The 27,283-nt window shown below is 53.6% G+C and overlaps 1 protein-coding gene across 5 annotated transcripts in view; it reads left to right on the top strand.

Moving 5' to 3' along the window:
• The window catches only part of SGSM2 (small G protein signaling modulator 2), a 33,418-nt gene extending 7,740 nt beyond the window's left edge, over positions 1-25,678 (top strand). The window contains exons 3-25 of one of the 5 annotated variants that reach the window (XM_017651579.3): positions 8,458-8,620; positions 8,882-9,043; positions 9,329-9,396; positions 9,493-9,638; positions 9,959-10,093; positions 10,624-10,748; positions 11,156-11,223; positions 11,434-11,594; positions 11,753-11,879; positions 13,460-13,594; positions 17,012-17,170; positions 17,305-17,458; positions 18,236-18,300; positions 18,390-18,535; positions 19,024-19,152; positions 19,343-19,525; positions 21,251-21,625; positions 21,899-22,023; positions 22,453-22,535; positions 22,742-22,851; positions 23,157-23,253; positions 23,763-23,930; positions 24,147-25,678. In XM_017651579.3, the coding sequence (XP_017507068.2) occupies positions 8,458-8,620; positions 8,882-9,043; positions 9,329-9,396; positions 9,493-9,638; positions 9,959-10,093; positions 10,624-10,748; positions 11,156-11,223; positions 11,434-11,594; positions 11,753-11,879; positions 13,460-13,594; positions 17,012-17,170; positions 17,305-17,458; positions 18,236-18,300; positions 18,390-18,535; positions 19,024-19,152; positions 19,343-19,525; positions 21,251-21,625; positions 21,899-22,023; positions 22,453-22,535; positions 22,742-22,851; positions 23,157-23,253; positions 23,763-23,930; positions 24,147-24,235 (3,173 nt within the window). In that variant the 3' untranslated portion in view covers positions 24,236-25,678. Of the gene's footprint in view, positions 1-8,457; positions 8,621-8,881; positions 9,044-9,328; positions 9,397-9,492; positions 9,639-9,958; positions 10,094-10,623; positions 10,749-11,155; positions 11,224-11,433; positions 11,595-11,752; positions 11,880-13,459; positions 13,595-17,011; positions 17,171-17,304; positions 17,459-18,235; positions 18,301-18,389; positions 18,536-19,023; positions 19,153-19,342; positions 19,526-21,250; positions 21,626-21,898; positions 22,024-22,452; positions 22,536-22,741; positions 22,852-23,156; positions 23,254-23,762; positions 23,931-24,127 lie in introns of all 5 variants that reach the window. The other 4 variants (XM_017651580.3, XM_017651582.3, XM_017651583.3 and 1 more) reach the window with 4 other exon arrangements.
• Positions 25,679-27,283: the final 1,605 nt, after the last annotated feature.

The following is a 27,283-nucleotide window of genomic DNA, read 5'->3' as shown; positions in this document are numbered from 1 at the left end:
ACAACGTCAGGGCTTTATTAACCCGCTCCCTGTTGCTAAGCAGCTTTCATTAGCCTGGAAGGTCCGCTCCCGTGAACTCCTCCGGGAAACGGCAAGGAGATGCTAATAAGCTAGGAGGGAAGCAGGTGCTATGGAAGGATTGCATCCCACCTGGGATATTGCAGCCAGAGATATTTGAGCATATTCTCCAATTCAGACTCCAGGCAATTTTTAGTCTGTCTCTTTTCAGTGAAAGGGATTCCTTCTCTCTTCTTCCCACCCACACTGAATGAACAGCATATTCTCTGGATATCTGGCTTCTGCCTTATATCCGGAAATGATAGAATAGGAAGGAAGGCGCTTTGGGGAACTGGCTCCCCTTGCCCTGCTGTGGGGCATGGCTCAGGGCATATGGTGGTGTTCTGTAGCTGAGACTTTTGGGTTGACAGACATGGGTCCACATCCTGGCCCAGTCACTAAATGTGGCCAGTTACTCATTAACTCTGAACCTACCCCAGAAGGTTGATGTGAGGATTAAAGAAGTGGTGCAGGTAGAGCACACAGCGTGGGGCCAGTTATGCAGGTGGTGTTCCGTAACTGTTGCTGTCATCACCACCACCAGTCAGCTTTGTTCTTGAAAGTTAATCTTACAGCTTTCCCCGTCAAATGCCTCCTGGAACTGGACGCCATTTGGAAATCCATGTTTCTGGGAGTTTGAAGCATTAGGACAATCAGAAATTTGAACTCCAGGAACTCAGTCAGCACATTTAATACAAAGAAATTTTATTAATTTTAGGGGTACAATAAAGGTACTGTATTTTTTTAGAAATACATACTGAAATATTTATAGATAAAAATATATGATGTCAGAAATATGCTTCAAAATAATCTGGGGATAAGCAAAAACGTGGTTGTAAGTGGCTTAGTATAGCTGAAACAAGATGGATCATGACTTGATCATTGCTTAAGTTGGGTGGTGGGTACATGGAGGTTTGTATATCATCCTCTTTTCTACATGTTTGGAACTTTCCACAATGAAATTTTTTTTAAAAAGGAGGAAATGGAGAGGACGGGTGGAGGAAGAGATAGAGATAGGAAGTATAGAAGACTCTCTTTAGAAATTTCACAGTAAGGGGAGCAACTAAATGGTTCAATATCCAAATGAGGATGTAGGGCCAAGGGAAAAGGAGGAGGTGGTGGTGGTGGTGGTGGTATTTAAGTTGGAGAAATTACAGAATTTTATGTAAAAATGGAAAGCATCTAATAGTGAAACATTAAAGATACAGGAAAGAGAAGGGATATTTGTTAAGAGTGATGTCCTTGAGAGGTGCGAGGGGCTGGAATCCAGTGTGCAGGTGGAGGGGTGGCCTTAGAGAGGAGCACAGACAGACCATCTGTAGGTACAGGTCAGAAGGCAGGGGAGAGGCATGAAGTAGGAAGGAAAGGCATGAGTGTTCATGATCACCTTCAGTGTGTTTTTTGAAGTGCCTTTTGCCCCTCTGCATACACTGTTGCTTTTACTCACTCAGCACCCATTGAGGTGAGATCAGTTGTTCTCCCTAACTGCAACTGAACCTCAGAGAGATTTAGTGGTTTGCACAAATAGCTAGTAAGGAAAGGAGCCAGGGTTTGAACCCGCATCTATCTTGCTCCAAAGCCTGTGCGACCTGGAGATGGGTCTACCCATGAGGCCCACCTAGGAGTGGAACCTGGAGGTGTGTGGGGCATTGAGGAGGAGTTGGCCCTGTGGAGACATAGCTTGGGTCACTAAATAGTAGATTCATGGTGTCCAGAGATCCTCTGGGAGACAGTGGGTCCCCTGCCACAGTGGGTGAAGCCCTCACTGGCCTGGTTCCCTGGGAAGCCGTTGTGAGTGCTGCACATGCAGATTCTGCCTTGGAGCCCCAGTAGGGCAAGGAAGATAGGCGTGTGTGGTATGAGTCCCATTTCCCTCACCTGCTCAGTTCTGGGATAGCCAGTAGTGCTTTCTCCCAGTGAAAGCCTGGATGAGAGAGTTGCTTTCTTAGGGCTGCATGTCTCCCCTCCAAAAGCTGAAGCAGATAGCCAGCATCACCAGTGCAGGCTGAGAGAAAATGGGCCCCTGTTATCACAGAAATGCTTATTCTGGGAGAAGCGGCCATTGTAAGGCCCTGGATGGAAATAACCGCCAGGGAAGTGGGGCGGAGAGAGGTGAGGTGGATGATGCCTGGCCTCTCCACTTTGCTCCTCACGCTTCCTCCACTAAGGATGAAACACTGGCTCCCTCATTGCCTGTTGGAGGAAGTCCCTGCTTAAAAGGAGGCCGCCCATCCCACCTGTTCCTTTACCTCCAGGGAGGCTGCTTCTCTCCTGGCAGTCTCATTTCCACCACCCCAAGCATTCAGCTTTTAAAAATTCTGCTCTGAGTAGTGTCCTTAAAAACTCCAGGATTAAAACCGGCCACCTGTGTCTGGCTGCCCCACCCAGTGCTTTCCTCACTCGGGTTCTCTATGGCAACTACAAGTGAACTCCCTCGTTGAACAGATGGCAGCTGTTGGAGGTGGGGGAGCAGGGGACACTTGTCACAATTGCTTCTCCTCCTATTACCAGCGCCTCCTGGCTCAGAGCCTTGGGCCCAGCCTTTATGTCAGGCTGTGCTAACTCTTGGCTGCTATGTCCCTGTACCTCAACCAATTGGCCTAGTTCTGTGAAGGCCATTTGGCGGGTCTCCCTATTCCCAGGCTGGGCTTGTCTAGGTCTCTTGGCTACTGAACATAGCTTTAAACATAGATATGCATGTGAGAGCCAGGGTTGTTTTAGAGGCCCCTGGGCTGATTGAGGGTCCTTCTCAACCACTGCTGCTTTGGTCCACTCGGTGGGTTCCTGAGACTTGTCCCAGCCTTCTGAATTATTTCTCTGGCCTCTGCCCAGCTCAGATCATCTGTGGCTACTCTAAGCAGAGCCCAGATGTTCCTGTGAGGCTGGAGAACCAATTTGAGCCCCTATTTGCTGAGGAAGTTGGTGAAGGAGTGGGTACTACCTCCTTCACCAGCAGGAGAAGGTTTTGAGGACACTTCCACCTAGGGCCTTACAATGGCTGCTTCCTCTCAGAACAAGCATTTCTGTGTTAACCAGAGCGCATTTTCATTCAGACCCAGCCTTCCTGGGTTTTGTGAGTTTGGATTCACCTCCAAGTTGGAGAGAATCTCTAGTATCATCTCATAATGGAATAGTGGTATCTGGGTTGGATAGGCATCTGCTTAATTATTATTATTTTGAATTGGTATTATATTGCCTGGTTCAAAAATCAAAACTGTACAAGGGATATGTAGTGAAAAGTCTTGCTCCTTTCCTCACCTCATTTACCCACTTCCCCTCCTCTTGCCAATTCCTGCACAGGTAACCACCACCACTTTTGTTTCTTGTGCATCCTTACAGAATTTATCCTAATTTTTTAAAATTTTGTTATTTTCTTACCTCACCTTTTTTGTAATCAAAAGGTATTATGCAATCATCCTGCTCAGCATCTTGCATTTGGAGACCTTTCCATTATTAGTTCCCAGAGAACATCCTCATTCTTTTTCAGGGTTGTACAATATTGAGCTGTAAGAATGACATATTTTGGGGAACCCTTCTACACTGCTGGTGGGAATGTGAGCTAGTTCAACCATTGTGCAAAGCAATATGGAGGTTCCTTAAAAAACTAAAAATAGAAATACCATTTGACCCGGGAATCCCACTCCTTGGAATTTACCCAAAGAATACAACTTCTCAGATTCAAAAAGACACATGCACCCCTATATTTATCGCAGCACTTTTTACAATAGCCAAGATATGGAAGCAACCTAAGTGTCCATCAGTAGATGAATGGATAAAGAAGATGTGGTACATATACACAATGGAATACTATTCAGCCATAAGAAAGAAAGAAATCCTACCCTGGAGTTGGAGGGTATTATGCTCAGTGAAATAAGCCAGGAGGAGAAAGACAAGTGCCAAATGATTTCCCTCAGTTGTGGAGTATAACAATGAAGCAAAACTGAAGGAACAAAATGGCAGCAGACTCAGAGACTCCAAGAAGGGACTAGTGGTTACCTAAGGGGAGGGGTGAGGGAGGGCGGATGGGGAGGGAGGGAGAAGGGGACTGATGGGTATTATGTTTAGTACACATGGCGTAGGGGATCACAGGGAGAACAGTGCAGCACAGAGAAGGCACATAGTGGATCTGTGGCATTTTGCTGCACTGATGGACAGTGACTGCATTGGGGTATGGGTGGGGACTTGAGAATATGGGTCGTAAATGTAGTAACCACATTGTTTTTTCATGTGAAACCTTCATAAGAGTGTATATCAATCGTACCTTAATAAAAATTTAAAAATAATAATAAATAAAATAAAATAATAAAATATAATAAAATAATAAAGTAAAATATGACATATTTACTTAACCTGTCTCCTCTTGATGGACCTGAGGATGGTTTCCAATCTTTTGCTGTTACAACTAAATAACCTTGCAGCTTTATCTGTAGGCTAGATTCTAAGAAGAGGGGTTATAGGGTCAGAGGTTTCTTGCAGGGCTGACCAATAGGCCACATTGCCTCCAGAAGGGTGATACCAATGAGCCCTCCCTACAGCAAGGTTCGAGAAGATTCAGTAATTTCCCAAATCCCCTCCATCTCTACTGTGTCTCCTTCCATTCCAAATTGGACTCTTTGGAATGGTTAAATCAGTACATAAGGGGTTTGTGGGAAGAGACCTTATAGACTCCCATTCCATTAGCATTTGCTTTCTCCAGCCCATTTAGCATTTCTTAAGCCCCATAACTTAATAGTTTTTATGGTGGTGGAGGCATAACAGAGGCAGGTGAAGGAGCATCCCAGGGCTAATCTGGCCCTGTAGTTCCCAGCTTTTCCCTCAGAAGATGGTGCCAGGCCTTTTGGGGGAGGAGAGGTGTCCACAGCAAGGTGTTAGAATTCAGATTAGTTCCAGTCCTGCCCACGCAGAGCTGCAGTTCCCTGAGCTTTCCTGTCAGTGGGACGGGATGTCAGAGTAGAGAGTACCCAGGGTTCATCTGGTACTGTAACTCCAGCAGGCACCGAAAGACCAAGGTAAGGAGGGAGAAGATAATGCTTGCTGAGATGTGTCTGTTTCTGTGTTTCAATTCATGCACCCAAACCTTTCTGCCCAACCACTGACCAGAAACACTGTTGATTTTTATCAGTATGCATTCTTCCCAAATGAAATGAGCCAAATGATGCCAGGGCTGCCTCACCCATCTTCTGGTGCATCCTAAGTGGCTATAGGTGGTGCTGGGACCCACTGGGACAGGGGGTCCTAAAGCCTTCATGCTGGGGGTCCAGGGCCCAGACAACTCAGTTGAAAGGGGGCTAGGTTCTGCTGACTTGGTGCATTAGCCGTGTTGGGCATCTCCTGCCACAGCCCTCTTCCCTGGGGAAGGGTCATGGTGGTGGTCCAGGGCAGAAAGAATAAGGCACTAAAGATCTCCTGCTTGGTGCTCTGGCCTTCAGTCAGAAGAGAGGCACGGGCCTCTGTGGACTTCTCCCTGGGGAAGGGTGCTTGATGATCTGTGAGAGGCCCTCTTGGAGAGCAAGGACAGCAGGAGAGTAGGACATTGTTGCTGGTGGCTTTATACCTACAGTTTTGAGTTTGGTGTTCACTGTATTATGGGGGGGAGTCTTTATATTTTCATCTCTGAGTTTCAATCAGTAGAAATATCTGTGGTTCTGCTCAATCTAAAAGTTTTAGAGCAGGGATTCTAAAACTTTCTGGGGTCAGGTACCTCTTTCACAAGCTAAAAGCCATGGACCCTTTATCCAGAAAGAACGAACTCACCTAAGCTTGCTGGAGCACACCAACAATTTGTATGCAGTTTTAGGGGGTCTTTGGAAGGTCTGAAAAGCTCAGCCACAAACCCTCTTAGGATAGTAGTTCCCAATTGTTATCACTTATTTATTATGATTACTATTTTGCCTATATGCTTCATACTACAACATTTTCATTGCAGGTGCTAATTCTCTGTCGGGGACAGCTCTGTGGGAATGGGAAAAGACAAATGTGGTTTCAACAATCACTGGCCAAGTTGCCCATGGAAATGGTGTTAAGAATACCTGGCATGGAGTTGTTTACTTTGCTTGGAAAGTGGAGAGTTGAGAAGGATTTCTCCTTCCCCGAACACTGCCTGGCACCTTGCCTGGGTTTACAAAAGGAACGTAGGGACCATGGGGTGAGCAGGGGTACTGGGTGTGACAGTGGGCTGCTCTCAGTATTCTCTACTTGTAGTAATTGCTGAGGAGTGCCTCTGCTCACCCCAGAGAACCCCGATGCCTGTGCTCAGAGGCTGCCTGGGAGGTTGACTGAGGCCTCTGAGCACAGACATCAAGGTTCTCTGGGGTGAGCAGGATGGGAGTGCCACTGCCTGCCATTCCCAGGCTTCCCAGCCTGGCTGCGTTTATAATCATCTGGGGAAGGTGGGAAGGCTAATGACTCATTATGCCAGCAATTAGTCACATCACCAAGGCACATGATTCCCTGCAGGACTGGTGCCACCTGCTGCCACTCTGGCCCTGTTCGGTACTGCTTCTTTCTTGCTCTGAGTAGGGAGTACCACCCCAGGGAATGGTCACCACCTTCCTACAGGTGTGCACTTGCAACTTCAGCAACCCCAGGGCCACATGGGACCTCCGAGGACCAAGGAGACAGCTATGGAGGGGAATGTGTGAACACTTAAGCAGAAATTCTCCCAAGGGCCCCGTACGCACCTGAAACATGCAGATATATCTGTCTGCATACACACACACTTGCAGATCCATGAACACACCATGAAGGAAGGCTGCACCTTGTAAAATAAAGTCCTCCTGAGGTCTGAGCAGGGGCAAGGCAGAGCCCCAGCAGGAAGCTCCCAGGAAAGGGAGGGGTCCTTTGTTTCCAGTCCCCTGGGGTGCTTTCACAGAGCTGGCTCAGTGGCCCCCCAACTCAGGTTGGCCCCCCCAGTGACTCTCTCCAACTTCTTGACTTCAGTACGGGAGAGGGCCAAACAAAACTTTTATAGGACAGCAGTGACTGCCTGTCAGTTACTAAAAATGAAGGCAAAAAGCAGGTGAGAGTGTTTTCAGTGATTGCTTCCTTCGTCCAGGTCTGTAATGACACCAGTCACAGTGAACTTGATAGGGCCTGGAGTCCCCTGTTTCGAAGAAAACAGCCAGCTCCACCCAGGAGTGATCCTCTCTCCAATGTGTCCTCTCCTGTCCCTGGCAGGGAGAGGTCGTGCAAATACCTAGTCCTTACAGTTTAGCTGTAGAACAGGATCTCAACAAAAAATGGGTGAGGAGTCAGGAACTGACATGCATCAAGTGTGTCCTGAGTACCAGACCTTCCATGAGGGGTTTTAGGAGCATACTTCATCTCTTGTAACATTTCACACCCGTCTTAAAAAATATTCTCCATTTCACAGATGATAAAACTGAGTCTCAGAGCATTAAGTCACTTACCCAAGTCTCTCAGAGAGAGCAAATGGCCACACCAAGCTTCAGAGTCTGTTCTGACTCCTGCCTCCAGACCAGCACTGTTTTCAATCTGTGTGAACAGAGCACCTGTGAAGTGAGGGACATGCTTCCCCCCACCCGTGAGCTCCACCCCCAGTACACCTGGAGGAAGTGAAAAGGCCTGGGCCAGGTTTGCAGCCCTGGGTCCTAGTCCCTGGCTCTGCCACTATGTGACTAAGATCCAATCCCAACCCCTTATTCGTCCTTTCCTTCCCCACTTGTAAAACCATCAGCTTCATCTCAGTAATGGCCAAGCCCATCCTCCCCACACATATACACTAATTTTTTAGAGTCTATACATGCCAAGAGCAACTCCCCATCCTCCCCCACCAAGCCCTTCTTTCCTTCCTGCAGGATCCAGACAGAGAGAATAGCCAGCCTAGCCCCTAAAAACATGAATGAGTTAAGGGAAGCCCTCCCAGCATAGGAAATAGAAATATCTCTCTCTCAAACTACAGGGCTCATCAATAATTCAGCAACCACTGTCAGGTCTGATCTCTGTAGCAGCTTCATCAATATTTCAGCTTCTCCAGAGCTCTGTTCCTTAGCAACCACATCGTCCATGCTTTCCAGGAGGGCTGCTGGGCTGCTGCTCCCTGTGTCCCCATCCTGTAGGTGCTGTCTGAGCTTGCCCTCATGGGTGAAGCCACTTAACTGGCAGCTTTGGTCCCCACAGCCCTAGGAGTAATGCTGCATACAGGGCGAACGTCCACCCATGCAGGTCACCTGGGCAGGGGCAGAGAGACAGGAAGAGGAGTTTTGGAAGGAGGCCGGGTATGTCTGCCTGGCCAGCCTGAGACTGAAACCCATCCCCCTAGTGCCAGCATGAGTCAGGGCCCGCCTGGCTCCTTTGCTCTCCAAAGGTAGGAGGAAGAGGAGGGTTTGTCCCTTTCTCCCTCTTGCCCAGGCTCAGGTGCTAGTTCCCTTTGTGGCCCAGGTGCAGTGGAGGCTTGCCTCCTACATCAGCTGAGACGCCGTGCCGCCGGTTTTCTGCGCAGTGACAAGATGGCAGCCCTCTTCACCAAGGTGGGAAAGACTTGCCCAGTGGCTGGGGAGATTTGCCACAAGGTACAGGAGCTGCAGCAGCAAGTAGAGGGCAGGTGAGCCCTGGGCCAAACCTCCCACCACTGCCTTCTGCTATTTGCACTTCCTCATTTATGGCAGGGCCTCTTGGGTGAGGGACCAGCCTAAAGGCGGAGGTTGGCTGCTTTTGAGCACAAGGCCCCATCCCCCACCCCCAACTCCCATCCCGGTCAGTCTTCTGGGTTCTCTCTTGTGGCACCAAACTCCACTCCCGGTGCCACCAGTCTGGGGCTTACACCCAGGCCATTGCACAACTGAAGCCCACCCCCTCTTTACAGAAAACCCTCAGCGGGCAACCAAGAGGCCCTGTGGAGACAGGGCTCTGCCAGCGGGAAGGCCCCAGCCCTCAGCCTGCAGGCCTTGAAACACATATGGGTACGCACAGCACTGATTGAGAAAGTGCTGGACAGGATCGTGCAGTACCTGGTGGAGAATTGCAGGTGACTGCCCCATCCCTCAGGCAGCCCCTCCTTGGGGCCCACCTCCTGAACAGTCCTTCAGCCCTGCCTCTCAGCATGCTTGACTGTCCGTAACAACCTATTGGCATGCTGCATCTCCCCGTGCTGCACCCTGAAAGCATAGACCACACCAGACACCCCACAAAGCTCAGTCCTTGTGGACCCATTTCTTCTTGGTGACTGATATGAATTTGACCTTTGTGAGGACATCCCTACTTGGTGAGTTTAACTATCCTGGAATGAGCCCCTTGTCTCTTTCCCTGGCAGCAAATACTACGAGAAAGAGGCGTTACTGGCAGACCGTGTGTTTGGCCCCATCTTGGCCTCTCTTTTAGGTGAGCCTAAAAGCAAAGAGGCCTAGGCTGGGCCAGCGGCACTGAGGGACAGGTGCTGAGGGACACCATCTGAGCTGGCTGTCCCTGTTTCCACAGTGGGACCCTGTGCCTTGGAGTACACCAAGCTCAAGACAGCCGATCACTACTGGACTGACCCCTCTGCTGATGAGCTGGTCCAGAGGCACCGTATCCGGGGTCCCCCTAATCGCCCGGACTCCCCTGCAAAACGCCCAGCTCTAGGTGTAGGTGTCCATCTCCCCAACCCCTGTGCTCACCCAGGCTATGCACATGGGCCTAGAGGGAGGGCAGCTGACCTCCATTCTCCTTGCAGACAGAGGCTGGGCCTTGGAGATGTCCCAGGAGAGCCTGTTCCTCACACTGGCACATAAACACCAGAAACACAGCTGTCCCATGGCTGGAGAGCAGAGGATAGCTTAGAGCAAACTAGGGGCAGGATGGACCCTCAGGGTCAGCTAGAGGAGGTCTACGTGGAAGCCTAAAGTTCTCAGCCCCTGGAGCTGATTTCCTGGGTCTGGGGGCTGAGTGTTGACTTTCTGTGCAGATTCGAAAGCGGCACTCGAGCGGAAGTGCATCAGAGGACAGGCTAGCCGCCTGTGCCCGTGAGTATGTGGAGTCCCTGCACCAGAACTCGAAGACGCGGCTGCTCTATGGCAAGAACAATGTGCTGGTGCAGCCGGTAGGAAAGACCAATGCCACCCTTCCAATCCTTCCAGAGGTCCCAGGACTGGAACCTTCCAGCCACATTCATCCTTTTCTTCAAGGGCTTGACCAGAGAGAAGGCAGAAGGGCCCCTCCCTCATGCTTTTCTGCTTCATACGCCTCTTGCCCAGCCTTGAGCTGGCGGGAGCCAGGAATGACATCTGCTCTGGCTAACTGAGAACCAGGCTGTCCAGGGGTAGGAATGGCAGCCAGCAGGCAGGGTGACTGCTCAGCTTGGATATGGCTGGCCCAGGACATACCTGGCATCCCTCAGGCTGACAGGACAGAGCCAGTGGCACCAGGCCAACCAGGGAGAGGAGATGCCCACATCTGCGTGTGGCTTGTGTTTTCCCCTGCTTCCACCCAGCCCCCATTCAAGAACACTGTGACTGTCTTAGCATGGCCACTGCTGCTTCCACCCGGAGCTCGTCTTCCACAGGCTGTCCCTGGGAGCCTTTCAGCTGGCCCCTTACTGTCTCTATCCTCTGGTGTGTCTCCTCCCTGCAGAAGGAGGACATGGAGGCTGTCCCTGGCTACCTCTCCCTGCACCAGTCTGCAGAGAGTCTGACTCTGAAGTGGACTCCCAACCAGCTCATGAATGGAACTCTGGGGGACTCTGAGCTGGAAAAGAGGTGGGGGCTTTGGGACTTGCTCCCAGGAGCCAGGGAAGGGAGTGGGGGTTTGCCTTGCAGGCAGGGGGATGGAAAGACCCAGTCTGCTCCAGGAGGCAGCCTCACTCCTTATCCCGATGCCAAGAATTACAAAGAGAGGCTGCCTGGAAAGAGTCCCAAGCTCTCTAAGATCAAGCCAGGCCTGGGCATGAAGAAATTTGACCGAGCCAAGCTCTAGGCAGCTGAGATTGCCAGGCTTGGTGTCATGAGGACAGCATGGGGCCCAGAGGGAGATGGCTGGCTGAGGTCACTTCTCGGCTAAAGTCATCCTGTCTTAAGGGCATTTCCATGGGTACTGAGGCCAGGAGATGCGGAAGGTAGGATGGCAGGGCTTGGGACACTGTGACACCAATCTGGTTCTTTTCCAGCGTTTACTGGGACTATGCCCTGGTGGTGCCCTTCAGTCAGATCGTCTGCATCCACTGCCACCAGCAAAGTGAGCCTCCCTTGTCCTCAGCACGGGTCAGGGGAGAGAGACTGTCTTCCACCGGCATGTGCCACGCATGGTCCGTCGGATGTCTTCTCCTTCTGCCATCCCGGTGCTCCAGCCCCACTGTCCTACCCAGCAGGGGTCCTGTCCATGTGGGCTGGAGTTGGTAGCCCAGGGGTCTCAGGCCTGCCTCACTTGCCCACGTTCACCCTGCAGAGAGCGGAGGCACACTCGTGCTTGTGAGCCAGGATGGCATCCAGAAGCCACCACTGCACTTCCCACAGGGAGGACACCTGCTGTCTTTTCTGTCCTGCCTGGAGAATGGGCTTCTACCTCAAGGACAGCTGGAGCCCCCACTCTGGGCCCAACAGGGGAAGGTACCTCAGGGCCTGGGAGGCTCTGGGTGAAGGGATGTGTGTGGTGGATTCTCTGCCCACCTGCCTTCCTTTCCCCACATGCATTCTTAGGAGCAGCCTTGGGTGGACCCTGGATCAGACTGTGCCCTGGACAGGCTGACCACCCACTTCCTCCACAGGGCAAGGTGTTCCCAAAGCTACGGAAACGCACCAGCATGCGCTCCATGGATGTGGAAGAGATGGGCACAGGGCGGGCTGCAGACTATGTGTTCCGAATCATTTACCCCGGCCACAGACATGAGCACAGTGAGTGTCCAGATGTTCATCCATGGAGGAGAGAAAGATACTCGGGGTGGTGGGGGAGCACAGCATCACCCAGGAGAGGCAGCAGGCAGGGGCCACTGGCCAGGCCAGGTAGAGTCGAGTGGGTCAGTACTTAGCCTCTCCTGGACCTTTTTCCCACAAATCATCCCTTGGAGAACTTGCCTCTTCTACCCAGCTGTCTTCCCCCACCTCATCACCCCAAGACTCTTGCTCAGCCAATCCAGGCATCACTGTACCTTATTCTCTTAATCATCTTTTCATGCCCTACCCAGGAAAATAAAATGTGGTGAGACTAGAAATAGAAGGTGGAGAGCTCTCCATTTCTCTTTGGCCTGCCGCCTGACCTCCCCAAAGCAGCCTGGGTATAGGATCAGCACTCCTTTTTGGATGGTGCAAATTGTTCACTGACTCTGCTAGAGCCAGAACCCAGCTACTGAGGAGAGGGGCTTTAGCTGGAGTACAGGGTGCCTCCAAAGAGGGTGAGAGTTGGAGCTGCCTGGAGACCTTGGGGACTGGGGCTTAAAAGGTGGCGTGACCCTTGTAGATCCTGCCCAACCTGGACACACACTTCTGGGCCCAAAAGGCCTGTCTGTCAACACCAGATTTCCTTGTCTGTTCAGGGCAGCTGCTCCCCGTAGGTTTCTCTAGGCCAAATTCACTGATCTTGGGGATAAGTTCAGCTCAGAGCATTTATTGCCAGCCAGACTACCTGCTCCCTAAATTTCCTGACTTGGGCCAGTATGTTGTCAACAAGTTATCTCTGTATTAGCAGACAGACAGATTACTCAGAGCTTACTCAGACTGCAAACACATAGCCACTGTACAAGTAGCCCCAGCAGCTATGGAGGGCACAGACGTGAGGGTCCATACTGCCCCTCCTGCCACCGCCCCATATATGCTTCACGAGACACACCTTGTGCCAGAACATGTTTGCAGTCTGGCATTTAATCTCGGCCTGTTGCTTGACTTGGACTGTTTAGTCCCCACTTACCTTTTTAAGCCTCGGCATTTCCCAGTTCTGGTCATTTCATTTCAAGGGCCACTTCCCTGAAGGGCGAGCCAGGGTACTAAGAAGCTGAAGCTCAGGGGGGTGATTGGGGGTCCTTGAGCACAGTTCTGGGAATACCTTGGAGGAGAAGGTTGGATTTACAGTCTGAAGAGGGGGATTTGGGGTCCTCTTCAGGGTTGGTCCAGCTGACCAGGATGTGAGCTGACGATGAGCAGGACCCATCTGCCAACAGTCATGCCCACCTTGGCGAGGCCTGGGAGCTCCTGAGCCACTGTCTTGTCCTGACTGGTCCCTGTCTTTCACCATCCTTGCTCCCCTACCATCCTCTCTTCTGTTCTTCCTGGAGAGGGGCTCCTCCCGGGTGGAGCTCTGCAGCTGCTGCCATCCCTGTTTCTTCCATACCCTCCTCAAAAATCATCAAGAGAGCTCTCTGTCCCCCCTTCCCTTTTCCATGCCCTGCAGGTTCAAGGTGACCCAGAATCCGTTCCACTCCCCGTCAGGAGGGGCTTCCAGCCGGGCCTCACGCCTCTGCCTCTCTATTCTCTTTGAGCAGTCACTATTAACTACCACCACCTGGCGGCCAGCCGCGCGGCCTCGGTGGACGATGAGGAGGAAGAGGAGGATAGACTACACGCGATGCTCTCAATGATCTGCTCGCGGAACCTCACAGCTCCCAACCCGATGAAAGGTTTTTATCCCTCCTCCTCCCCTTGACCCTCCCCACCTCCCGCCCCACCCCCTGGGCCTACCTGCCACGCACCGCAGGGGTTCAATTGGCAGTGTTGGCATTATGGGACTTGCACCCAGGGTGATTTCTTCCATCAGGAGGCAGATGAAAGAGGGTGGAAGGAGGTGCTGGCAGGAAGAGGAGATAGTGCAAAGAGCAGCAGGTGACTCTGAGCTCCCCACTGATTCTGTAAGGAGAGGGCTTCCCCCCGACCCAAGAGGGAAGATCCACAAATAAGAAGGTCTGATTATCTGGTTGCCTCTTGGGAACCCTGAATGGCTCTCTGAGCCCTGTTCCCACTCTTGGGGGTCATGCTGGCAAATCCGAGACTGTCTCTTTCTCTCTCTCCTGCTGGTTGGGAAGACTAGCCTCTGAGTCCTGACTTAATAGAAATGGGACAGAGGTAACAGGCCCCTCCTGGGCAGGGACAGTGGCTGGACAGCTCTGCATACTAGTCCTGGGTCTGGCGAGGGGTTGGGGCCACCAGTGGAAAGACACCCAGGGCTGAGTTTACCCAGATGGCTTGTGGGCTCCAGTGGGAATTGCTGGGCACTTGAGCATGAAATCTAGAAGTGTCTGTGCTGGGGATGAGACAGGTGCATTCCTGCCCTCACAGACCTGAGTCCACAGTTGCAGAATTCCCTTCATTGTAAACCACACAGCACAGTGCCAGTAGGCCCTCAGCACTTGTTCTGTTCATCACCCAACTTTCTTCTCACAGAGCTAGGTTGGTGGAGAGGGATCCCGCTCTTTTCTTAGAGAGTGATCAGCCAGGGGCCCTGTGAGGGCTAGACCAGGGCATCCAAGGGGAGATTGGCTATGAAGGGGCTGAAACCAGCCCTCTTCATCCCCATCCATTCCCACGCCACAGAGTTAATGTCTTCTTCTCTTCCCTTGCCCCTGCAGAGAGTGTCTAAGATGATGTGACACTTTCCTTACGTCTCCGCAGAGCCCAGCCAAAGAGCCCAGTTCTTTAGCCCAGCCACCAAGCCAGTAATGAATCTGCACATCCCTGGACAATCAAGTCCATGGCCTAGAACACACCAAGTACAGCCTCAGCACAGCCCCGCTAGCTGACCCCTTACCCGCCACATGCCCGTCCTCATGCCGACCCTCCCTCCCAGCCCTCACAGTAGGACAGCCCCATGGAAACATGGGGGAACCTCACTTCTGATGTTTATAGCCTGCTCGTGGCCTAACATCTGGTTCCTTGCAAACCTGGTCCCAGGGCTGATGCTCATTTGCAGGTTAAGTGCCTTTGAGCGGTATGGGATGGCTGAGTCAGGAGGGCCAGAGAGCCCTTTCTTACCCCACAAACTGGTAGGCTGGAGGCTGGGGCATCCCAGCAGATTCCTAGTCTTGGCAGACTTGGTGATGGGAAGCCCATCCCTGACTAGTCTCAGGGCTGAGGCCTCCAGGGTCAGAGAAAAACCTCCAGGCCCAAGGGGCCTAGGGGCCCAGAGGCCTAAGGGCTGATCTGGGCATCCTCTTGGGGAGCGCAGAGGCCACAGCAACCCAGCGTGCTTGGGAAAGGGGAGGAGTGAGCAGAATCAGCAGGTGGCTGTGGGGACGGTGTGGGAGCACCTACCTCTACTCTAGTCCGTAATGACAACACTGTTGAGTCCGTCCTGCTAGCGTTGCTTTTCAGGCCTGGAACATGCTTGACTTGTGCATGTGAATCAAGTGGCGGGTGCCCAGACTCTCCTCTCCCTCTCCCATCCTCCCCCCTCCTTTTCCTGCTGCCTCCCCACAGAGCAGACAGAGATGCTGTTCACTCTAATTCTGCTCCAGGCCAGGCACCTTTCACTCGGAGTCTTAGGGGCTGTGGGGTTCAACCACCCTGATTGTTTTGCTTCAGACTTTCCTCATGCTCAGAGGAGAGAGTCAGAGTCAAAGCTGGCCCAGAAGCACCCCCCGTCCAGCCTGCTGCCCCTCACCCAGTCACTCCAGAGCTCCAGCTATCTGCACTGGGTTAATTCAGAGATGCAGTGTTCAGTACTGGCTGGTTCAGCTCCTTCCTGGAGAATTAAGGTGAAGAGCATTGACCCAGGAGACTTGCCTTGGTTGGGCCCTGCTTTCTGGGAATGAGCTTGTTTCCCTGTGTGCCCACCCTCTGCCCTCTGCACCTGTTGCCCCCTACCTGCCCGTCTGCCACCTGCTACCTGCCTGCCTGGGCTTGCTCCTGCCCTGGCTCCTCCCACCACTTGCCTCTCTTCTGCCTGCTGCAGGGCCATGAGCTGGGCTCCTGCCCCACCCCACCTGCATCTGTCCCTTCCCTCTCCCCACCCCACCCCACCCCCTTGCCCCTAGTCTCAGGCATGGCTTGCAACTCCTCACTTCCAGGGCCACAGCCCCTCCACACCAAGTATGGTCCCTTAATTTGCCTCTTAGTGGAGCTGAAGGGCCAGATATCTACAGAATTCCCAGCAGTGGGTCTGGGAGAAGTCCCAGGGTCAAGACAGGGTAGCCCCTGTGGGGACTAAGGGGGCTCAGCTCAGCCCTCCCCAGCAAGGCACGCCCAGGCTGCAGTCTGGCTCTCACAAAAACTAGGCGTGTGTCTGCTCTAAACTCATGGCAGGCTAGGGCCCAGGCCTTGATTTGCAGGAAAAAATACTGCTGGAAAGAAGTCTTTGTCTCACACACACAGCTCTCTCTTTCCTTATTCGTCTTCGCTCTTCCCTGCTTTCTCCCTCCCTCCTGGCATCATCTCCCAGTCCTTTTACTTCCTGCCCTCACTCTGTTTTGTCTTTGTGGCTCACTGGACCTGCCAGAGGCCTCCATGAGCAGTGGCCTGCCCTACTTGGGCCCTAGAAGCTCTCAAGGGTCTTGGGTTCTGATTCAGACCAGCTGGGCTGGTAAGAAGGCTTCGTCTGCTGGTGGTGTAGACACGTCCAAAGAGCCATATTCTGAGGCTACGCCTGACATATTCTTCTGGGTGGTAGAACTGTATGCCCAACCATCACCCCCAGCCCCACAGTGGCCTGGCAGCCCCAGGCATTGTGTCCTTGCTCAGCTCACCAGTGTGTTTGTAGGATGCCACTGTGTTGAGTGCAGTCAGGCTAGGTGGAAATGGAGAACTCAAGATGGACCCACATGAATGGGCAGCCCTGCTCCTCCTCAGCCTCTGGCCACCAGGCCTGGAGCCCTCAGAGGGGCAGGGTCTATGGGCCACAGCCAGTGGCTCAGGGATCATCAGGGGCTTCAGTCAGTGGAGACTCCAGGTATGGGAAGGTTCAAAGTTTTCAGTGTTCCAGGCACCTTCCTGCATGTCTGAGTTCGCCCAAGAGGATCAGGGTGAATCCTCCAAGGCCAAGCTAGCTGGAGGCACTTCAGAGAACTCAGGTTTTTGTTGTTCCTTCTTTTTCTTCTTTCATCTAGAAAAACAAGTGTTTATTCCATTGCTGATGGCAAGATGGAGAGAACAGACACAACCATTCATGACACAAAGCATTTTTTATCACATGCAGAAGACTAGGTGGAGGCTGGGAAGTGTCAGGCACCTTTCTGTCCACCATTTCCATCTCAGCTCTGAACGAGGCAGGCACCACCCCTGTGGTTTTCCACCAACGGATGACTTCATCCTGCAGCTCTGGGCAGAGGTGGGCATGCTGTGGGGTGCTTGGGGGAAGAGAGCTGCCAGGCCTTGACCATGGCCCCCTTCCTGCCCTCAGATGCTGGTGACGTGATTGAGATGCAGGGCTTTGGGTCCAGCCTGCCAGCCTGGCACCTGGAACCTGTGTGCAGCCAGGGATCCTTCTGCCTTTCCTGTTCTACCAACAGCTCCCCATATACAACCCCCTGCCATTGCAACTGTGTCCCTGACCGGTGAGTGGGCAGGACCTGGAACTCCAGCTCCCTGTGGGCATGTCCATCCATGTTTGTGTTGTCAAGTCTGTCCTAGGGGCTGTGTCACTTGTTTGGCACGGTGGCCCTGAGTTGGACAGATATGGGTTCAAATGTCACTTGTGTTACCCATGTAACTTTGGCAAGTTGCCGAATCTATGAGCCTCTGTTTCTGAGCCTTAGTTTCCTCAACTGTAATATGGAGATAATACCACCTTCTTCGTAAGGTCCTTGTGAGGACCAAATCAGGCATATAACCCATGTGAGTGCCCAGAGCTGTACATGGCACATAGTAGGTGCTCATACTTGTAAGCTCCCCTTCTGAATTTGGACATAGACCCTGCCGTCAGGTTGTACATCTGAGGGCATGCAACAGATAGCTAAGCATCTGCTGTGTGCCAGTACTTGATGCTTTTGCCGGCTGCTGTCTTTTACCTTTAACTTCAATTTTATCTGTTCCTCTTGATGACCCTGAGATGGTTCTGTCCATTTCACATGAGGAAACTAAGATCCACTAATATGACATGCAGTTAGCCACCTGAGGCCCCCTGGGTGACTAGGGGCCAGGCTGGGTCTCCTGCAGCTCTGTCCAGGGGAGCTGACAGGAACAGGGAGCCTGCTGACATGGAGTCGGGCTGCAGTTCCTGGTCCCTGCACCAATCTTGACCTGCCCCCCAAACCAGAATATCCTCCTTTCTCAACCTTCTCCCACCAGAGGGGCCATAGCCCCCTCCCCTCTGAGCCAGGCTGTTTCCATAGGTTGCCCCTCAGGCTACTGTGTGAGAGCATGAAGAGGCAGATCGTGTCCCGGGCCTTCTACGGCTGTGAGTATGGGGTGAGGAGAGGTCGGGGCTGGACTGGGCTGGGCAGCACAAGGCACCACAGGCATGCGTGCTGCTCCCCCGCCCCTCAGGGCTGGCCTACTGCCGCCACCTATCCACGGTGCGGACCCACCTGTCAGCACTGGTACATCACAACATCATTCCACCTGCCCGGCCCCCGGGGGCCTCAAGGGGCCTCAACAAGGACGTGTGGAGCAAGTACCAGAAGGATGAAAAGGTGCACAGGCTGGTGCCAGGGCCGGAGGCCTGGGTCAGGGGCTGGGAAAGCAGCAGTGGGTGCAGCCCAGCCTTCTCTGGGAGCAGTTTTCAGACCAAAGTGGCCTGCAGGTAAAGTGGAGTGGGGTTGGGGTTGACAGGCCGAGACGGAGGGCCTTGGAGTACCCCGGGTCATGGTAGAATCTCACACAGCTGGGTCTGGGTTTCCACGGAAAGGAGACTAGACCGATCTCATTCTGCTTCCACGTTACTCTGAAACCTAGGACAAATCTCTGAATCTCTCTGGGCTCTGTTGTCTACCGTGGAGGGAGCGGGGTTGAAGGAGACCTCATCCAGCTCCCATCTGGGGCGGGGAGGATGTGACGGCCCCAAAGCAGGGTTTGCCTGGGCTGCGGCTGAGTTACTGAGTCATGGTCCCCAGCCCCAGCTGTCCACGGGCCGGGGTCACCCAGCTGGGCTGCAGTGACCTTTACTCCTTGGGTTTCTCAGAACTACAAGGAGCTGGAGCTGCTGAGGCAAGTTTACTATGGAGGTGTGGAGCATGAGATTCGTAAGGATGTCTGGCCCTTTCTGCTTGGCCACTACAAGTTTGGCATGAGCAAGAAGGAGATGGAGCAGGTAAGGGGGAGCCTGTTCCCACAGGGACAGGGTGATAAGGAGCTGGGCAAGAGACCCCAGAAGGAGGATGTTAACAGAGCAGCCCCACGGTCCTCACCCCTTGGCCTGACCCTAGTGTCCAGCTGTCCCAGCAGGACAGCTGCAGAGGGCCTGGTGCACCCTCCATGGTCACGGTGTGGTCTGAGTACAGGTGGACTCCGCAGTGGCAGCGAGGTTCCAGCAGGTGTTGGCAGAGTGGAAGGCCTGCGAGGAGGTGGTGAGGCAGCGGGAGCGGGACGCTCACCCAGCCACGCTTGCCAAGTTCTCCTCCGGCAGCAGCATCGACAGCCACGTGCAGCGCCTCCTCCACCGAGATTCCACCATCAGCAACGATGTGAGCCAGATGGGACCTGGGGGGCCGGGTGACAGGGGCCACCACCATTAATGCACAGGAGTCCTGAGCCCCAGCCCAACCTCTAGGACAAACTGTCAGTGGAGCCCTGGGAGAATGGCTCAGTATGTCTGTGTCTCATTTCCTTCCACTGAAAAATGGGATAACGTCCCCCTGCTGCCCACTTCTCTGGGTGTTACAGGAATAAAATGAGATAGTGCACACTGTGTTTTGTTTTCATGGACTAGCAGGGGAAGATGGATTTATCAACATTTAGGAAAGCCCACCTTCCTTGTAGAGAGACCTCGAGGCTAGACGTAGGCAGCCCTGGGTTTTAGTCCCTGGTCCACTACTGACAAGATGAGTAAATTCTCTTCCCATCTCTGGGACTCAGTGCCCCTCTCAGCTCTGCTGGCCTCTGATTGTGGGGGCTTCCCCGGGAGCTACTGGTCAGAGCCCAGGGGAGCACTTAGTGGCGTCTGCTGGCAAGCCCTCCCCTCCCACCATGGTGTGCCCATCCCTTCATAGAACTGACTAGGCAAAGCCAGCTCAGGGCCCACACAGTTCTGACATCATCCCTCCTTTGGTTGAACAGCAAGTCCCAAGCCATGGCTGCTGGGCCTAACCAGAACTGAGAAGAAGTTTCAGTTTTAAGGATGCTTTTCTTCCTAACTTACGTTTTTTCTTTAAAATTTTCTCTAGATAATATATATTTTTATCACTTTACTAAATCCTTACTGACATTAACAGAAAACTCAAGCTGGAGCAAGACATAAAGAATTAAAACTACCAAGCCACAGTTTTCTTTCCATGTGCTTTGTTCTCAGTCCCCTAGTTGTGAACATACTCTCTTTCTGTCTGGCTTTGGGTTTGTAAAATCCTGAGTCTGTGCCAGTGTCCCAGCTGCCTGGCCCGCTGGCAGCAGTAGCCTTCCTTGCTGGCACTATTCTGCGGCTTTGGATTGCCTTAGGATCAGGGCCTTACCTGCCACCAACCCAGCAGCATGTATGCACTCTGCCCAAAGTGAAAACTACTCTTAGGATCCCTTTCCGTACAGTCTACTAGGCAAAGGAAAAGAAAAGAGTCTGTATATGTCTCTAGCTTTCCATCTAGTTTGTCCACGGTGAGTGAAGGACTGTTTCCAATCAGTATGACACATTCTTAACCTCCTTTTGCTTCTTACCGCTCCTCAGCTTGTCTGAAGCTAATCTAAGTGATTAGGCACTTGCTAGAGAAGTTTCCTGCCTTGTTCTGCTGAACAGTCAGTACTGAATATGAAGAACTTGTTTTCCTAACACCTCCAGCTTGCTGTCCCCCAGGCAGGCTGCCCCAGACACTAACAAAGCTCTCCTGACCAGAGGCAGCCTCCTGACTTCACGTATTTGTAGAATTACACTTAGCTCACACTGGCTATCAAGTGTCTAGGCCTCTGGTTCCCCTGCTTTCCTGTAGCAGCCACAGGTAGTCCTGGAGGGCTTCCCACTTTTTCTCAGGCTCCAGGAAGAGGTCTGAGGAGTGGAGGCCCGACAGGGCTAAAGACAGTATCTTCATGTTTGCCCCGAGCCTGATTATCTGAAGGGGAGACTTGGCACCCACTCAGAGGCCCTGGGGCGGCAGCAGAGGGAGTGGAGAAAGTTCTCCAGCCCTCTCGTTTAACCCAGGGAGATGACAAGCAGAGGGAAGGTGTGAGCACAGGTGTGAGCCCTGCCGTCTCTTCCCCGCCACCAGGTATTTGTCTCTGTGGATGACCTAGAGCCCCCAAGGCTCCCGGGCCCTGAGGATGCCAGGCCAGAGGCTGAGCAGGAACTGGGAGCAGGGCCTGCGGACACCACCATAGTGGAGCAGCAGCAGTCAGTAGAGTTTGACTCTCCAGACTCAGGACTGCCTTCCTCTCGCAATTACTCTGTGGCCTCGGGCATCCAGTCAAGCATAGATGAGGGACAGAGCTTGGGCTTCGAGGAGGAAGACGGCGGTGGGGAGGAAGACTCCGACAGGCCAGTCCCTGTGCCCCACACTTTCTCTGAGCCCCAAGATCCCAGCCAGGAGAAGGCCTCACAGGCCAGCGAGCTGGAAGCCAGAGAGGAGCTTGCAGCTGCCTATACTGTATGTGGATGTTCCCTGGGCACTGTTATCAGCTGGCCCCAGAGGTCCTCCTAGCATCCTGGTGCTTGGGGATGGGCTGGTGGGTGGCAGGTGGGGGTGCCCTGACTGTCCTGGAGGGGGCACTGAGCTCATCTCACAGCATCCCCAGAGGACTCTGTCCTCTCAGTCCCTTGGTTCCTGCCTTTGCTGTGTTCCTTTATGTAGGCATCACCTCGGCCCCCACTCATGCCTGCAGGGCCCCCACTCATGCCTGCAGGGCCTCCACTCTTTCAGATAGAATTACTGGACACTGTGGCCTTAAATCTACACCGTATAGACAAAGATGTGCAGCGATGTGACCGTAATTACTGGTACTTCACGTCCCCCAACCTCGAGAGGCTCAGAGACATCATGTGCAGGTGCCAGTGAGGGGCAGGGTTCAGGGTGGAAGCAGGGGCCCTGCTCCATGGGGGCTAGGCAGCCCCCCTGCTCCTCTCCCCAGCACTGCATCACTCCGGGCTCCCTCTGTCTGTACCCTTTACCTGCCACACCCCCACCCCACCCTCCTTTTCTTAGAGGTCTTTTAGAGCTCAGCTCCAGCCACACCTCTTCAGGAAACCTTAGCTGACTTCCCCACCCCCACATACCAAGCAGTGACGGCCTGTTCGTCTCTTCCCTGAGCCCCAAGTGCCTTGAGGAGAGGGCTTGTGGGAAGTTCACCATCGTACTCCCAGTGCTTTAGGTCACAGAAAGGTTGACGGCTTGGGGACAGGGTGCTCTCAGGGGCCGTCTCCCCAGGGGGAGGGGCAGATGGTGCATACTCAGTGGTTCTGTCCCTGGCATTTCAGCTACGTGTGGGAACACCTGGACATTGGTTATGTGCAGGGCATGTGTGACCTGCTGGCACCTCTTCTGGTCATCCTCGACAATGGTGAGGGCTACTACTGGCAATGGGGGCAGAAGGTGTTCCCAAAATGGTATTAGGATTGAGCTGATATAAACTAGAAAAGGGAAAAGACCTCTCGGTCTGGAAGGGCAGTACTGTGTCAGCCCTGTTCTCTGGGCCCCAGGACACCCCCGGTGAAGTGAAGCAGGCAGGGGTCTCCTGCCTGCCAGCCTCACTCCCTCTCCCCTCAGATCAGCTGGCCTACAGCTGTTTCAGCCTCCTCATGAAGAGGATGAGCCAGAATTTCCCCAATGGGGGCGCTATGGACATCCACTTCGCCAACATGCGCTCCCTCATTCAGGTGAGGTCTGCAGCTGCCCCCAGGCAAGTGACTGTGGCTGCTGGGCTTGTCCATCCGCGGGGAGGCCAGGAAGTCCTGGCGAGCAGTGTGGTTGATGATGAAATCAAACACTCAGAAAACAATATTAAATCCAAAAAGAGTTTCTCCCAGGGAGACGGGTAGGGCAGCAGAGTGCAGCGTCCACCCACGGAGACTGGAGGGGGCGTGAGTGCAGCTACCAGGCACTGTGCGAGACCCTGCAGAAGGTGGGGGAGGCCCAGAGAGGTAGCATCCACTCAGTCTGTCTCCCTTTCTCCACACACAAGATCCTGGACTCAGAGCTGTTTGAACTGATGCATCAGAATGGAGACTACACCCACTTCTATTTCTGTTACCGCTGGTTCCTGCTGGATTTTAAGAGAGGTAAGAGGTGGGTTGGATGAGAGGGCAGAGGTCCAGGCAGTAGGAGATCCCTCTTGCCCAAAGCCAGTGGTTCTCAACCCTACCTGCACTCTGAAACCACTGGGGAGCTTTTTAGATGCACCAGTGCCCTGGGCCCCACTGAACCTCCAACTTACTAAGTGTGGCTGCTTAGGCATCCACAGTTGCCAGAGCTCCTTGGTGATTCCAAAGTGCCACCAGGGTTGAAAATCACTGCTTTCAAACCAAATCTTCCCAGGCCCCAAGGCCTATAAAAGTAGAGCTGTTCTAGGTGACAGTGTGGATGTGGTGTCTGTCAGAGCCCAGTGTGCAGGAATTACTAAGGAGAAGGACAGGGTCTTGGCCTGGGGCATGGAAGTCCCCTCTTGGACCATGCTCTGTGTATGGGGAGAATGCCAGGGCTCTGGCCCCTGGAGCTCTGTGTCTGAATGTGGCTCCATCTAGAGCCCCCTGGGCAGCCAGGCTTAGCCTTAGCCCTCTCCCGTCCCCAGAGCTACTCTATGAGGATGTGTTTGCTGTGTGGGAGGTGATCTGGGCGGCCCGGCACATCTCATCGGAGCACTTTGTCCTGTTCATTGCCCTGGCTCTGGTGGAGGCCTACCGTGAGATTATCCGTGACAACAACATGGACTTCACCGATATTATCAAGTTCTTCAATGGTAGGAGCTGGTCCAGCCATCCTGGCTGCCCCCAGCAGGGGCATGGGGGTCCCCACTCCTGGCTGGGTCAGGGATAGAGGGGCTCTCAGAAATACTCCCCATCAGCAGATGTCAGGAGTCCAGCAGGCAGAGACAGAGCAGGGTGGGCAGCCACAGGGCTCCTCACAGACTACTAACCCATTCCAGCATCCCCACAGTTATCTATGCTTCTCCCAGAACGGGCTGAGCATCATGACGCCCAGGATATCCTGCGGATTGCCCGGGACCTCGTCCACAAGGTGCAGATGCTCATAGAGAACAAGTGAGGGCTGTGGCCAGAGGCAGCAGCCGGCCAGAGCCCAGTGGGGCCACCGCAGGGAGAAGTGCAGAGGCAGTTCAGCCAAGACTGCCCTGGCCCCAGTGGCCCTGCCTGCCCCACTGTGTTGTCGACGAAGTGCTTGTGAGCCTGGGATCTGACTCCGGGCAGTGATGGCCCCACAGGGCAGGTCAGGGACCAGGATGCCCTCAGGCCTCAGGGAGCAGCTGCCTTGGGGGACACCTGTTGTGCTCCCCTCTCTAACACTTAGGAATAATCCCACTGCCACCTGCAGCCTCAGCCTGGCCTGCTCCCTTTGGCCTCTCCCGGGTCAGTCTGGGGCCCAGGCGACTACAGCCCTGGCGAGGGTCATGCGGGCAAGGAGATTCTGTGCTGTCCCTCTTCTGTGAGTCCTTTTGCTGGTATACCCAGCCTCAGCTGGAGCAGCCAGAACAGCTGCTGGATTGGGTGTGTGTCCTGGGTGCAGGAGGCCCGGGCTGCCTTCCAGGCCCTCCACTGAGACTGTGAGGCAGTCGTAAGATGTGGGCCCTGGGCAGGAGCAGCTCACTGGGTAGGAACACTGCTACCGCCTTGGCCACCTGAGGTGACCCTGTGCCCTGCCCCAGCCTATACAGCACACCCACATGCATCTGCACAGTCTCTCTCACCATCCTGCTCTTGCTTTATGCATTAAATGCAGCCCTGAAAACTGTATAAATGGCGCTTTGCCAACTGGGTGGTCTAGAATGTGGTGGGAGCATTTGTTCTTCATGGGAGAATCAGTCCCATGCTGATTTTTTAGGGAGGCAGTCCTGTCACAGCCCCCCTCAGGAACGGGCCCCAGAGCTGTGGGGCAGCCCACCACCTATCCCAGGCATCTCCTGAGTCCCTGAGGCTGGGGTGAGGACAGTGCATGGGTCTCCCGTTTGTCCCTGATGAGAAGCGGGGCCAGCTTTGCCTACCACATGCTTCCCAGCATGCTGAGGGGCCTAGAGACCCAGAACCCCCCTTGGAGGAGCCTTGCTCACTGGGGTGCTAGAAAGGGCCCAGTTCTTGACACCAGGCCTAGGCACATTGCTTGCTCTGTCATTCCTATTTCCCTTCCACCACTGAACACATGCAAGCTAGGCCTTGTACTGCCACAGGGGCTGGGGCCTGCCCAGCAGTCGCTAAGGTCTGGAAACCTGCATTTGAGAAACATGTAAAAGGCCCCAGCAGCCCCTCTGCATCCAGCAGTCTCCCCAGACCACCCCTACCCTGGGCAACACATGGCCTCTTGTGGGCCAGCCCGCCCCAATCATCTGTGAGTCCTTGGCCTCCACCAAGCACGGTGGCCATTGTGTGCCTGCCTTAGTGACTCAGTGGTTTTGTGAGAAGCACAGTGTGTATGTTTTTTGGCTCAGAAACTATAATTTTCAGTGTAACAGACCAATAAACACAGCATTTGGCAATGCTTAAGGCTCTGGGGGCTGCCTGTGGCCTGGCACTGGACAGTGAGTGACTTTGTGTGTTGGGGAATTCTGTAAGCTGCACAACTGAATGATAAAGTGGACTAGTCCCACAAGGCAAGGGTGGCAAAAAGAGAGAACTAAAGTGTCTCGGAGAGAGGAGTGTTGGCTATGGGCTGGTCAGGGGCAGGGGTGATAGACAGATCCCAAATACTCAGAGAAAGCCCTTGGGAGGACCTTGCCTCAGAGCCAGTGATCTTGTGTAAGAGGCAACGGCCTGTTCAACCTCTGGATGAGCACAGGTCCCTGTCCCATCCCTTCCCCAGCCTGCCTGCCCTCCTGACTGGCTGCAGTGATGAGCTGGTGCTTGACTGGGAATCTGCAGGAACCCTGCCTTTCTCTGCAGCCAGTGGGGAAGGACCCTGGCCCTCTGGCCTAGGATCCTGCCCACTAAGCAGTCTTAGAGATGCCTGCTTTAGGCTGGAGCATGGGGGGAGTGTCAGGAGGGGGCAAACCTGCCAAGGCATGGAAAAGCCCAACTGAGGCAGCCCAACATGGAAAAGTACCTGCCTTCCCCTGCCTCAGAGGACCCTGTTTCAATCATACATGGATCCTAGTAGCTCTAGTCACCAGCTTGTGGTCTGATCTAGAGAACACTGGCTTTCTGGGCATTAGGGTCTGTTAACTCACTTGAGCTGTGACGAAAGGAAGCTAGTTGACACGGGATGCTTCAGGCTGGGGTACCTTATAAGCCCCTCCAGGGAACACCTCCCCCACCCCCAGCTCATCCTGTTGCCTGGAAAAATCAGAATTTCCCCTGCTGTGACTCCACCTGAAAGGTGTTCACCAAAGGCTCCCAATAAACTACCTGGGAGTGGCCTGGTCCCTTCACACGCTCCTACCCCTTCCCTACGCCACGCAGAGGTGCTGGAGGCCCCTGGCTGGGCTTCCAGGACCAGCAAGAATCCCACAGCTGAAGTGATGAACCTGCCAAGGGCAATGTGTGTATAGATAAGAGCAGGACAGCTGCAGGACACTATAAACACTACCTCAGATTCCTCCAACCCTGGAAGTAAGTTGTCTCTCTTACAGAGCAGGGCTAGTTTAAGTGGAAGCACCTGGATTTCAGTTTGGGCGTTTTTGTTTTCCAGTTCTCTGACCGTAAGTCCCTCTCTCAGTGGGGGGCTGTCCTTGGAGTGCAGGAGGGGAGTTTCTGCTTACCCCTTAAGATACAGTGGTAGCCCTCAGGATTCCGGGTCATCACTTCCAGGGGCAGTCTTCCTCTCTGTCCTCAGGGCTGGGCAGTGTCTGACTGACACTGAATGGGTATTTAGGAAATACTAATCCTAACCGTTGGCTGTCCCTGGGGTGGAGCGGCCCAGCTTACTGGAGTTACCAGCAGAGGGAGCCAGCACCTCACAAGAGAAAGGGGCCGGCCTTTGTTGAGGCTGGTAATTCTTGGGAATGGGACCCCAAGACCCTCACAGCCACCACTCTCTTCCCTAAGGATAACCCCCATATCCCCAGATCCACCCTGAGAAGAGAATTTAAGTCAGTGCCCTGGGGCTGGAGTGGGGTAGGTGAGATGGGAGTGAGATGAGGTAGGTGCT

This window comes from Manis javanica, chromosome 4 (assembly GCF_040802235.1).
Source record: "Manis javanica isolate MJ-LG chromosome 4, MJ_LKY, whole genome shotgun sequence".
NCBI lineage: Eukaryota > Metazoa > Chordata > Mammalia > Pholidota > Manidae > Manis > Manis javanica.
Note: the sequence above shows the minus strand (reverse complement) of the source record. Positions and strands in the feature narration are given on the sequence as shown.